This window comes from Carassius auratus, chromosome 28, assembly GCF_003368295.1.
Source record: "Carassius auratus strain Wakin chromosome 28, ASM336829v1, whole genome shotgun sequence".
Classification (NCBI taxonomy): Eukaryota; Metazoa; Chordata; class Actinopteri; order Cypriniformes; family Cyprinidae; genus Carassius; species Carassius auratus.
In genome coordinates this window covers 3758090-3771814 of record NC_039270.1, presented here as the reverse complement: position 1 = coordinate 3771814, position 13725 = coordinate 3758090, and the positions used below count along the sequence as shown (strand labels likewise).

Sequence of the window (13725 nt, the reverse complement as noted above, 5' to 3'; positions counted from 1 at the left end):
CAAGTTGTGATTTCTGATTAGGGGCATAATAACAGCCAGTTTGAAGGTTTTTGGTACATATGTAACGGGTATGGAAATTAATGTTCATTTCATTTATAGAATTACACAAAAACTGTTCAAAATGTATACCTTAATATGTATGTCTGTGTGTGCACTTTCCCCTTTAAATTTCTGACGGAAGAATTGATTTTAATTTCCTGTCTTTGCGCCTCCTCTTCCCTTTCTGCGCTGTCTGTGTATGGGAGAGGTGGGTTTCTAATTGGCTCTGATCAATCTAATTTCATCTTTGCTTTAAAAATCACTTTTATACTTTAAAACTCTATTTAAATCATATATAATATTATTTTACATGCATATTTGATTATTTCTGCATTTTCACTTAATTTAATCCATTTTCTGTGAATCGATGCACTTGAAGCATGTGCTAATTGTGTTGCACTTGACCTCCATTTAACAGAAAAGACAAGGGCGAAAACACACTGTAATAGACTTGTGTTATGTTTAACAGGTATGTTGTTTTGTCACTTGTTTAATTTTGTATGAAAATTGTATACCATTTCCTCTTCCCTTTCTGCGCTGTCTGTGCATGGGAGAGTAAATGAAGAACCGTCAACTGATGTCCGACTGGTTACTGAGAAAAAAAAACACAACGCAGATTACACCGGTCACACATGGTGCCCGTGACCATTTCGGATCTTCAGATCAGCGCTTCGCAGATCGCCGTGGTTGCATGACGGCTCGCCGGCTTCGCCGATCTTCTCTCCCGGTCTTCTTCATCGCCATCGCTCGCAGCGGCTCCGTGCTCGCGGATAAAGAGCGCACCTGTGTGAGATGAACAGCGTTTGACATCTCGTCTTAAAGGAACGGTAACTTAAAGAGTTTCATCCACGACTTTCCTCTCCGGGAATCTTTTTTTTTCTTCTTCGTTGATGTGTGTTAATCGAGAGAGACTGTGATAAGGACCTCGTGGTGATTCATTGGCATTTGAGCATCGTATCCTTTATCTGAAAATATAATTATTGTCAGTTGATGCGTTTTAAATGTGGAACTCTGTCTGACGGACTCAAGAGTAAGAATATATTTTACATCCATCAAGAAAAGTCTATCTTTACTCTTTGAACTGTGTTCATACTGACAATTAACTGCATTGATTTCTGATTTCCAGGATCTTGTATGAAAAATTGGTTTTGCTGTTAAAAGCATATTAATTTTTTTTTGTAATTTAGTGCTTTCATTTTGATTCGAGGCATGTTTGAGGATATTGATAAGGAAGATTTCAGCCCTGCTAAACAATCTAATTTAACTTTTCCTATGGGCAGGGGTGGTGGGCCTGAAATTTATCACAACAGGAGGATGTCTGAAGTTACATCTCGTTATTATGGGAGAGGGAGAGCGTTGGCTAATGTGGGTCTGGATTATATGCACACAGTTGATTCTGCAATCGGCGCTTCTGTAGGCCCAACAGCTAGCTCCACCCCAATTACACGCTCAGATACTGAACGTGTAATTTCTTCAGAGGAATTAGGAAGCATAATTTCAGATTTGGCTCACAAAATAGGGGAAAGTATTTCAGCCAGCCTTAATATTGCGCACCAGCCCAGCCCAGTACAGCCTAATCTTCCTTGCCAGTCTCAGCACCCCAGTGAGTGCGTTGATGTATCTAGTCTGAAGGTGATAGTTCAGCAAGATTCAGCACCTCCACCATTCTTCAGGGGTGATAAGAGTGATTCATTTACTGTCCATGAATGGGAGGATATGATGTGCAGTTATTTAACCAGAATGAAATGCAAACCGCAAACTGATGTTTCTGATCTCATCATGAGCATACTGGCTGGAAAAGCGAGAGATGTTGTGAAGGTGTCCCTACGAAGCCGCCCTGAACTGAATGCCAGTGAACTTCCAAGTGCGGTGTTTGATATACTGAAACGCAACTTCAGTGAGTTGGCTTACTCAAATATGCCTATGGCTGACTTTTATAATACTGTCCCAAGAGCAGATGAAAGTCCCATGGATTACTGGATACGTCTTAACAAGGCCATCGATGTTGCTGATGAGTGCTTGCGCAGGCGTAATAAGAGTGTTGAGGATCCCGCTGCAGAAGCTGTCATGATGTTTATTTCACATTGTCCAGACCCAAGTCTTGCTATGTCTTTTCAGTTTAAACCAGCTGAGAAGTGGAGTGCCGCTGAGGTACAGGAGCGGTTGGATAGTCATCAGAGGGATTCAAGGAGATTTTCGTCAAGGACACAGCACACCATGTCTTTGTCAACTTGCAACCAGTGCACGGTTACAGCACGTCACAATTCTGCGTCCAGTTCTCTTCAGCAGCCTGCTTCTTTGCCAGCCCAGTCTCTGCCTGCTGTGAGTCATCTTAATCCTAATGCTGTTCCATTCTCTCCAGACACAGGTCTCCAACATATGGTTGGCATGATGGATAGAGTCCTGTCATTGTGCACTGCCTCTTTAACTTCACCCAGTCAGGCTCAAGCAGACAAAACTTCAGGCTTCAAGACCAACTTAGTTTCTGCATGTAGGGTCTGTAAATCCAAGGAGCACACTACGTACTCACACTGTAGACGTCACAGGCTTTGTCGTCACTGTCTTAGTCCTGGCCACTTTAAGAGTGACTGTCCCAAAGCAGCATGCCCAGCAACATCCTCGGATACTGCTCAGTTAAACTGAGTAGCCCATGTGATGAGAGGGGTAACATGGGCAATTGTAATAAAATCTCCCTCACAGAAGTAGCAGATGTGCAAAATGTTTTCATGAACAGCTGCGAGTCATTGCCAGAAGACAAAACTGTATTATATGTGGGGTCTCAGAGAGTTGATGGGGCGAGTGAGTTGTTTTATGCTCCTGTGATAGTTTGTGGCCAATACACATTAAAGGGGTTACTGGATTCTGGTAGTATGTCCTGCACGCTTAGTGAAGAGGGTGAGTCCAAGCTGCAAGCTGATGGTATTCTTTCACATCCTCAAGCAATTCCAAGTAATGTGGTTCTGGTTGGCTGTGGTGGCCTTACAATTCAGCCAAAGTGTATGTACGACTTGGAGATTGAAGTTTATGGATTTAAGTTTGTTGTTCCAACTCTTGTAGTGCCTGGACAAAGAGACGAGTTCATAATTGGAAGCAACGTGATCAAATGCATTCTACAGAAGATGAAATCTCATGACAAGTACTGGGAACTTGTTTCCTGCTGTAACGGTAATCCTGAGTGTGAGCATTTCCTAGAGCTTTTGAGCTGCATCTCCCGTTGGTCTGGCCCTCAGCAGCCTGATATACTGGGTACTGTGAAACTCTGTCAGGCAGTCACTCTACTTCCCAGACGTGAGTATCTTGTTTGGGGGAAATTGCCCGCAAATGTCCCTGTTTCCCCGGGAAGCACTGTAATTGTTGAGCCAACCACTGCACGTTCAGCACCTAAAAGCATTCTTGTCGGAAGAGTAGTAACACCAATGTGGGGTGATCGATGGGTGCCAATGAAGATACTTAATCCTAATCCAACGTCAGTGACAATTCGCCGCAACTCTAAACTGGCTGATGTTTCTTCCTGTCTATGTGTAGAAGACCTCACTGTTATGCAGGGATTGAGTAGAACTCATCTTGACACTCCCAATTCAGATCCACTCAAAACTGCCTTGCCCGCTGATCCAGTGCAGTCACTGAAAGACTACGGCTTGAAGGATGTTGACATTGACGGCTGTGATGTTTCTGAGATGTGGAAGAAAAAACTGGCAGCTCTTATTGTATGTTACCATGATGTTTTCTCCAAGGATAAACTGGATTGTGGAGAGGCAAAGGATTTTGTGCACAGGATCCATCTTTATGATGAACGCCCATTTCGTCTTCCTTATCGCCGCATCCCTCCTGCCCACTACCAGAAACTGAGAGAAGTTTTGTCAGAAATGGAGGAGAAAGGCATAATCAGTAAGTCTGTCAGTGAGTACGCATCGCCTTTAGTGATGGTCTGGAAAAAAGATGGTGATTTGAGAGTTTGTACCGATTTCCGTTGGCTCAATGCTAAAACTTTCAAGGACGCCCATCCTTTACCACATCAATCTGACTGTCTTGCAGCCTTAGGAGGTAATGCCTTTTTCAGTACCATGGACTTAACTTCAGGATTTTACAACATCCCACTCCATGAGTCTGACCGTCGATACACTGCCTTCACAACGCCTATGGGGTTATACGAGTATAATCGTCTCCCTCAGGGCCTTTGCAATAGCCCTGCATCTTTCATGCGCATGATGCTCAGTATTTTCGGTGACCTTAACTTTTCCAGTCTTCTCTGTTACCTCGATGACTTGTTGGTCTTCGCTCCATCTGAACAGGAGGCACTGAGACGCTTGGAGATCGTATTTTCTCGATTGAGATCCAGCAATCTAAAGCTAGCTCCTAAAAAGTGTAATTTTCTGAGGAAGTCCGTAACGTTCCTGGGCCATGTGATAGATGGTACTGGTGTTTCAGTAGATGTAGAGAAAGTGAAAGTCATCTCTGCTTTTCGAAAAGAGGATCTAATGAAGGAAGATGGAACCACACCTTCACAGAAAAAAATCAGATCGTTTCTCTGTATGGTCCTGTACTATCAGGCCTTCATTCAAAGTTGTTCTCGTATTGCCAGACCCTTATTCAACCTGACAGCTGGCCTGAAACGTTCAGTGAAAGGTGTTGGTGGTCGTAGAAGAGCAGGCACTTTTCGGGAGTTGACATCTCAGGACTGGACCCCGGACTGTGAAGTGGCCTTTGAGGAACTGAAACGGGCCCTTGTCGATTGTGTAGTGCTGGCTCATCCAGATTTTGAGCGTCCATTCCTGCTCTGCACTGACGCTTCTTTAGACGGCTTAGGTGCTGTACTCTCTCAGATACCTGCAGGTGAAGACAAGGCTAGACCGATAGCGTTTGCTAGCAAGGCTTTGAATCGCAGCCAAAAAAAGTATCCTGCACACAGATTGGAATTCTTGGCTCTTAAGTGGGCAGTGTGTGACAAATTCAGTCACTGGCTTAAAGGCCATGAATTTACAGTCTGGACTGATAATAATCTGCTTACATATATTATGACCAAGCCGAAATTGGATGCATGTGAGCAACGCTGGGTCTCGAAACTTGCTCCATATTCTTTTGAGATCAAATATGTTCCTGGGAAACTCAACGTGGTGGCGGATGCACTCAGTAGGGATCCGTTTGTTAGGCCAGTAAGTCAGCGGCTTCTGTCAGAGCCTTATTCTGAACTGTTGAGGCAAGTACACAGTGTTGAGGATGGAAGTGTGCAAGAAGTGTTCCGACTTACCTGCCAAACGCAAACGTTAAGGTCAGATCCATTTGATGTCCGGCTGGATACATCATTGTCTGCTGATGACGTGTCCTCAGTTCTGTCCTCCTGTGATGAATGGGAAATAGGAACTGAATGTAGAGCAACATCATTCACAGAACATCTTAACTCTTTGATCAGCGGTGGTGAAGTGTTTCATTCCTTTTCCCTGACTGACTTAAGAGAACATCAGCATAAAGACCCTGTCATTGCAAGAGTGTGTTATTATGTTGACCGAAAGCACAGACCATCGAAACGTGAACGTGTCAATGAAAATGTGTATGTGTTGCGGATTCTGAAGCAGTGGGATAAACTTTCAGTGCTCAATGGAATCCTGTACAGAGCTATCAAAGACCCGCTCATCAGGCACAAGAGATTTCAGTTTGTTGTGCCCGAAACCTTGAAACGTCAAGCTCTTTCTGGTGTTCACGACCTAGCTGGTCACCAAGGGCAGCCACGTACATTGTCTTTGGCCCGCCAGAGGTTTTTCTGGCTTGATATGGAGCATGATGTGCGTGACTATGTGAAGAAGTGTACCAGGTGTGTCTTCAGCAAAACTCCAGAGCCTGCAGCAAGAGCCACCTTGGAGAGTATCAAAACCACAGCCCCACTGGAGCTTGTTTGCATCGACTTCTGGTCTGCTGAGGATCGACATAACAAATCTGTGGATGTTTTAGTTATATCGGATCACTTCACAAAGCTGGCACATGCTTTTCCGTGTCCAGACCAAACCGCAAAAACAGTGGCCAAGAAACTGTGGGACGGCTTCTTCTGTGTCTATGGATTTCCCCAACGTATCCATTCTGACCAGGGGGCTTCTTTTGAGAGTGAACTATTAGCTGAGCTTCTCGAACTGGCTGGCATTGACAAGTCTAGAACCACTCCCTACCACCCAATGGGGAACGGTGGTACTGAAAGATTCAACCGAACATGAGGTAACATGCTGAGGTCTCTTCCACCTAGATCTAAGCAAAAGTGGCCGCAGTTGGTACAGACCATGACGTTTGTGTACAACTGTACAGCACATGAAACTACAGGTTTTGCCCCATTTTACTTAATGTATGGCAGAGTACCACGGTTGCCAGTTGACCTTATGTTCCAGAGTGTTCTGCGGGATAAGTCAGTTTGTGACTACGACCAGTACGTTAAATCGCTCATCAGGGATCTCCAGTCTGCTATGTCAGTGGCGCAGAAGAATTCTGTTCAAGAACAAAAACACCAGTCCAACCAGTACAACAAAAGAGTTAAAGGCCTTCCTCTAGCCATTGGTGACCAGGTGCTCGTGGCTTACAAGGGTTGTAGAGGGAAACGGAAACTTGCTGACAGATGGGAGCCATCTGTATACACTGTCATTGCCTCAAAGCCTTCCATACATGTCTATAAGATCCGTGACAGAGCTGGTAATGAGCGAACAGTACATCGCAATCTTCTTTTGCAAGTGAACTTCCTCCCTTTGCCTGACATGGACTCGGATAGTTCTGGTCAAGAGGATGCTGGAACACCTACCTGCAGTGTCCCTTTGCAGTCTGATCCAACATGCTCTGGTGGTCTAACTGTCCAGACCCACAGTGACGCTTGTTCCTACGCTGAGATTGAATCTGCAGATGATGAGCGGAATGAGACTGAGGATCTCTCACAAGCAGACTCAATGTCCAACATCTCCAATGTAGCTATATGCGATGATGACCGCACTGCTTCATGGGTGCAATCTCAGTTGCCCTGCCAACAGGAGCCAAATTCACATCTTGCTGTGCCAGTGGCTGATGACAATACTGTGGCTGGTGCTGGTGCTGATCCTTCTCCCCAAAATCCTGTCTATGACAGTGTACCTGTTGTGCTAGGTCCTGTAGCTGGTTTAAATACTACTGATCATTACTCTACCAGGTTCGGAAGAGTTATCAGACCTGTGCGCAGACTTATTGAATCCATGGTTCAACTTGAGACCCTGTTAGGTTTGGATTCTGGGTCAACAGTAATTCATGTTTGAATTAGCAGTTTTTGCAACTTGCTTTTGTTTCTCGATTTTTCTAAGTAAAACTTGCCTTAATTGAGCATGTGGTCTAAGTGCACGAGGTGTAATGGGCACAGAATGTGATGAAATTTGGCCAATTTCAAAACATTTTTATCCTTTCTTTGGGAAGCTTTTGATTGCTGACTGTCTTCACTGATTGTTTAGAGTGTGGACCATGTAATTCTTTGACCAGTGTACAGTTTTTTTTTCGTGTTTTTCTCAGAGTTTTGTGTAATTCTAGGGGGGTGAGTGTAACGGGTATGGAAATTAATGTTCATTTCATTTATAGAATTACACAAAAACTGTTCGAAATGTATACCTGAATATGTATGTCTGTGTGTGCACTTTCCCCTTTAAATTTCTGACGGAAGAATTGATTTTAATTTCCTGTCTTTGCGCCTCCTCTTCCCTTTCTGCGCTGTCTGTGCATGGGAGAGGTGGGTTTCTAATTGGCTCTGATCAATCTAATTTCATCTTTGCTTTAAAAATCACTTTTATACTTTAAAACTCTATTTAAATCATATATAATATTATTTTACATGCATATTTGATTATTTCTGCATTTTCACTTAATTTAATCCATTTTCTGTGAATCGATGCACTTGAAGCATGTGCTAATTGTGTTGCACTTGACCTCCATTTAACAGAAAAGACAAGGGCGAAAACACACTGTAATAGACTTGTGTTATGTTTAACAGGTATGTTGTTTTGTCACTTGTTTAATTTTGTATGAAAATTGTATACCATTTCCTCTTCCCTTTCTGCGCTGTCTGTGCATGGGAGAGTAAATGAAGAACCGTCAACTGATGTCCGACTGGTTACTGAGAAAAAAAAACACAACGCAGATTACACCGGTCACACATATCCTAATGACAACGAGGAATTAATAATAGTCAGAAGAGATCTAAGACTTGTGGAAGCATCTCTTTTAGGAGCTTAGATGGAATATGGGTCTAACATACATGTTGTTGGTTTAGATTAGAGCTGAAACAACTAATCGATTGAATCGAAGTTGTCAACTAATTTAGTCATCGATTAGTTGCTAAATAACTTTTCTTTGCCGTAATATGCACAGTTTGTGCATATTTTGAATCTGCGTTGACCAAAGTGTGGCAGTAATGAGCCACTGGAGGTTTTACTCAGCCAGTACAGCAGGAGAAGTAGCGAATAGCCAATAGCTCGCCTCAATTTATGTCACGTGCTTCCCGAACAGCGTCTCTGCAGCATTCAGCGAGATGGTGGCAGTGGAGCAAACTCGAGAAAGAAAAAGAAAAAAGATAAAACTAATCAAATGAAGTCATCCAAAGTGTGGGAGTACTTTACTTTGAGCCTTCAAACGAGAATAGTAACCTGTAAACTCTGCACTACTGAACTGTTTAAGACTTTTATTTGTGCAGATTCTCCAGTATAATGTTGTTTGCAAATGTTAAGTCGTAAAAGCTGATAACAATGCTTTGTTAACAGTTAACATTTAAATCTTTACAAACATGTTCTGTGATCAGTCATTATTCAGTCTTGCAGCTTAATTATGACTGAATGAGAGAGGTAAATGTTTAAATGTATTTGAAATGCTTTTTTTCTAAGTATTCACCGCTCTTTTTCACACAGCGGGTTTTTTTTGTGTGTGTCCAATTCTTCTGATGGATTTTACTTTAAAATGTGAGTTCCATTCAGGTTTCATGTTCTCTCCACTCAGTGATGCACCCACTGAGAAACCTGATGAAAGTGCTCTAGTTATTGGTGATTCTATTGTACGGAACGTGAATATAGAGACACCAGCCACCATAGTCAAATGTTTACCGGGAGCCAGAGCGCCTGACATCTTGGCAAATTTAAAAGTGCTGGCTAATGCTAAACGTAAATACAGTAAGATTGTTATTCATGCTGGTAGTGTTGCCACCCGTCCCTTAAAATATGGAATCTTCCCGTATTTGAGAATAAAATAGAGCGTCCCGTTTTGAATCAATGCGGGACTGGGTTTGTCCCGTATTTTCAGAGTTGTCTTCAATGCAGCATCTCATGCAGATCATCCCACCGGCATTCTGTGAAGACTCAGACTATTCTGTCCCTACTTTACTTCTAAAATCAATACTATTAGAGATAAAATTGAAACCATTCAGCTGTCAGCTACAGTATTGCATCAGACAGTGCATTATAGACCCCCTGAGGAACAGTTCTACTCATTCTCTACCATAGGAAAGGAAGAACTTTATAAACTTGTTAAATCATCTAAACCAACAACATGTATGTTAGACCCTATATCATCTAAGCTCCTAAAAGAAGTGCTTCCAGAAGTCATGGATCCTCTTCTGACTATTATTAATTCCTCATTGTCATTAGAATATGTCCCCAAAACCTTCAAACTGGCTGTTATTAAGCCTCTCATCAAAAAACCACAACTTGACCCCAAAGAACTAGTTAATTATAGACCAATCTCGAATCTCCCTTTTCTGTCCAAGATACTAGAAAAGGTGGTATCCTCACAATTATATTCCTTCTTAGATAAAATGTTATATGTGAGGATTTCCGGTCAGGATTTAGACCATATCATAGTAATGAGACTGCTCTCCTTAGAGTTACAAATGATCTGCTCTTATCATCTGATCGGGGTTGTATCTCTCTATTAGTGCTGCGTTTGACACATTGACCACAAACATTCTTTTGCATAGACTTGAACATTTTGTTGGCATTAATGGAAGTGCATTAGCATGGTTTAAATCGTACTTATATGACCGCCATCAGTTCGTAGCAGTGAATGAAGATGTATCATATCGATCACAAGTGCAGTATTGAGTACCTCAAGGCTCAGTACTAGGGCCACTACTCTTCACGCTTTATATGTTACCTTTGGGAGATATCATTAGGAAACATGGTGGTAGCTTTCACTGTTATGCTGATGATACTAAGCTCTATATTTCTTCGTGGCCCGGTGAAACACACCAATTAAAAAAACTAATGGAATGCATAGTCGATATAAAACTGGATGATGAGTAATTTGTTACTGCTAAATTCTGAAAAAACAGAGGTGTTAATTATAGGACCTAAAAACTCATGAATGTAATAACCTAGAATACTGTCTAAGACTTGATGGCTGTCAATTCTTCATCATCAGTTAGGAACCTAGGTGTGCTATTTGATTGCAATCTTTCCTTAGAAAGCCATGTTTCTAGCATTTGTAAAACTGCATTTTTCCATCTCAAAAATATATATAACTAACAGCCTATGCTCTCAATGTCAAATGCAGAAATGTTAATCCATGCATTTATGACCTCAAGGTTACATTATTGTAATGCTTTATTGAGTGGTTGTTCTGCACGCTTAGTAAACAAATTACAACTAGTCCAAAATGCAGCAGCAAGAGTTCTTACTAGAACCAGGAAGTATCACCATATTAGCCCGGTCCTGTCAACACTGCACTGGCTCCCTATCAAACATCGTATAGATTTTAAAATATTGCTTATTATTTATAAAGCCCTGAATGGTTTAGCACATCAGTATTTGAATGAGCTCCTTTTACATCAGGGGTCGCAAACTCAATTTACCTGGGGGCCGCTGGAGGTAGAGTCTGGGTCAGGCTGGGCGCATCAAGTATTCCACAAAAAAGGAGCACAACTGATCCAATCATCTCTATCTTTATTATTAACAGTTCTTCAACATTAACGTTTCCTCCAAACATGAACTGTTCCTCTGAATTTGGACATTCCTTTCTGAACGTTTTTTTCATGAAGATGAATGGTTCTTCAGAACATAGGCTTCTCTTGCCCACTCACTGCTGCCAGAGACCTGGCAGAGCTTCCTCTCACACAGCTGAGACACATTTGGCTTGAGGGAGGAAACAGTTGAAACCCTCAGTATGGCTTGAAGATGCTTATCAGTAAGTCTGGACCTGTACTTTTACTTATTGAAGGTCATAGTGGAGAAGAGCTTTTCACATAGATACTGTAGGTGCTACCAAAAAGGCACATGGTCCGCTTGAACATCCTGGAGAGCTATTCTATTGAGCAATTCTCTCAAAAACTGTCCAAGCTTGTCTGTGTTTCCACTCACCTCCCTGAACTTGACTTTGTGTTCAGAATGAGCTCATTAATGTCATTGATGATGTCTGATGTTAAGTACCTTATACACCGCAACTTTCTCTGTACATATGACATATGTGACACGTAGGGGTGCCCCTGTGCTCAACAAAAAAATATTCGGACCCACTTTATATTAAGTGGCCTTAACTACTATGTACTTACATTTTAATTAATAATTTAGTACAATGTACTTATTGTGTACATACATGTTTTTACATTGTACTTATATAAAAAAAACTACATGTAATTACATCTGTATTTAATTTCTGTAATTACATTTATAATTACACTGTTGACCCATACTTTACACCTTAACCCACCCTTAAACTTACCCATACCTCCAACCCTAACCTTACCCCATCCCACCTCAATAGCAGAAAAAAGTGTTTTACAATACAATATGACCACAGTAAGTACATTGTACTTATTTTTTTATGTAAGTACATAGTAGTTAAGGCCACCTAATATAAAGTGGGACCAAATATTCTGTCTCCCACTTTTCCTGAAATTGCCTGTGCTCGTCACCAACCTTTCTCTTCACAGCACTTTTTGAGAGCGACATGACTAGAGCTGGGTGATAGAATTTATTTTCCATTCACTTGGTGTCATACACGTTTCAACAAGTGAAGGGTCCTTCGCGAATGATCCAGCTGGTTGCGAGCTGGATCGCATATCTGAAGAGTTGACTCTTTAAAAAAAATAAAAATCACGTAATAATGAAATAATTAATAATTATTATTTTATTTAAAATAATATACTTATTCAAAGAACAATAATAAAAAATATATATAGGCCTAAAGGCGCACACATTCGTTTTGACTGTCTGATCAGCCTCACATTCTGTTCCTGTCAATCCCGCGGGGTCAACTAGTTATAATGCATGAGCAAGCCAACTCACACAAAGTGTAATTTCTGAATGCAAATATCTCATAAAATAAAAATAAGGTCAGCATTGTGTGTGTGTGCACACGCTAGTTATTATACATAACTAGTGACATGCATAACATGCATGCTGGTTATAACATGGAAGAGAGAAAAAGAGGGATCAGTTTAATTTATTAACCCAGTACCTTTGTGATTCTTCATAGACATAAACAGGGAGAAGTAGTTCCGGCTACGATGTTCTTCCGCAAGACGCAAGCAGTTCTGTTTATTAATCGCTAGAGCGTCAAACTCTCATGCATCTGGCATGACTATGAAGGTATTTTTGACTCAAAACAACTGAACGCCTGTGACAGCGCGATTTGTAGTTATAGAGAAAAACCACACGTGTATCAGTAAATTTGAAGTCACAGAGAGAACTGTTTTAAGAGTTGCAAACCTGTAGACTTTTTTTTCTCTCCCACAAACACAAAACAACAGTTACACCTTCTCAGATTCTTCATTGCGGTTGCACAAATCCTATTATACAAATCACAAATTAAGAAACTCATACGCTCACATTTTTGATACAAATGCTGCAGTGAATATGGTGCAAAACGCATTTACACACCCGCATCAAGAGATGTGAAGTCGTGGAGAAGTGTTGCACATCTGCAAATCAGTACGTGAATTCAAACAATGAGAGTTGCACACTTGTAGAATATCTTCTCAGATATGTCTTTTATATTTTTCTAACACAAACACAAGTATATAACTACAGCTGCTTAAATCTTCTGCGACGAATCTCAAACACTGTTTTCCGCTTTCAAGTGACAAGTTTTGCGCGCTCTCCCTATTGCACTGAGATATTTCACTCAAAAGCGAGTTATGCATCTGTAGAGATAGTTGGCGGGACTGTTTAGAGATTAGAGAATTTCAGCCAATCAGAAGAGATATGGGTCATTGCATGGCGCCCGAAGTAACGAGAAGGGGAAAAATGAACTGCCATCTTCATGATCTGCCAGTGTCAAACAGCAATAAACTAAGTTCCTTCGTATTATATTTTTCTTCTTCTCTGAAATCACGCACCTTTATACATTTGTCTATGTTTTATATATATGCGCTGATCGGCTACGTTGATGAAGTGTTTCTGAGTTCGGTTAGGCTTTCTTTTTTCACAAAAGGTAATGTTAACTGTTAAGCTAGATGTCCAGTCCTGCAATGTTAACTTTGCTAACCATCTCATATTAGTTGATACCCTCATTATAAAGATGTATTCCTTATAGTCTCTTCTGCTTTACCTTCTAGAAAAATGACAGAATAGCGTGGTTCTTCGCAGGTCAGTATCATATCAAGTGGTGTTTCATGTAATATAAAATAAATATTTACATAATTTAAGAATAGTAAGTTATCTCACTCCACGGTGCCCTGCAGTGTCCTACTAAATCATGTCTGCTGACTTGCAACAG

The 13725-nt window shown here is 41.3% G+C and overlaps 1 protein-coding gene across 1 annotated transcript; it reads left to right on the top strand.

Moving 5' to 3' along the window:
• Positions 1 to 246: 246 nt before the first annotated feature.
• Positions 247 to 3240, top strand: LOC113047456 (uncharacterized). Its single transcript, XM_026208833.1, has 2 exons — positions 247 to 508; positions 596 to 3240. Exon 2 carries the CDS (start codon positions 1249 to 1251, stop codon positions 2680 to 2682), a length of 1434 nt encoding a protein of 477 aa, XP_026064618.1. The 5' UTR covers positions 247 to 508; positions 596 to 1248; the 3' UTR covers positions 2683 to 3240.
• Positions 3241 to 13725: the final 10485 nt, after the last annotated feature.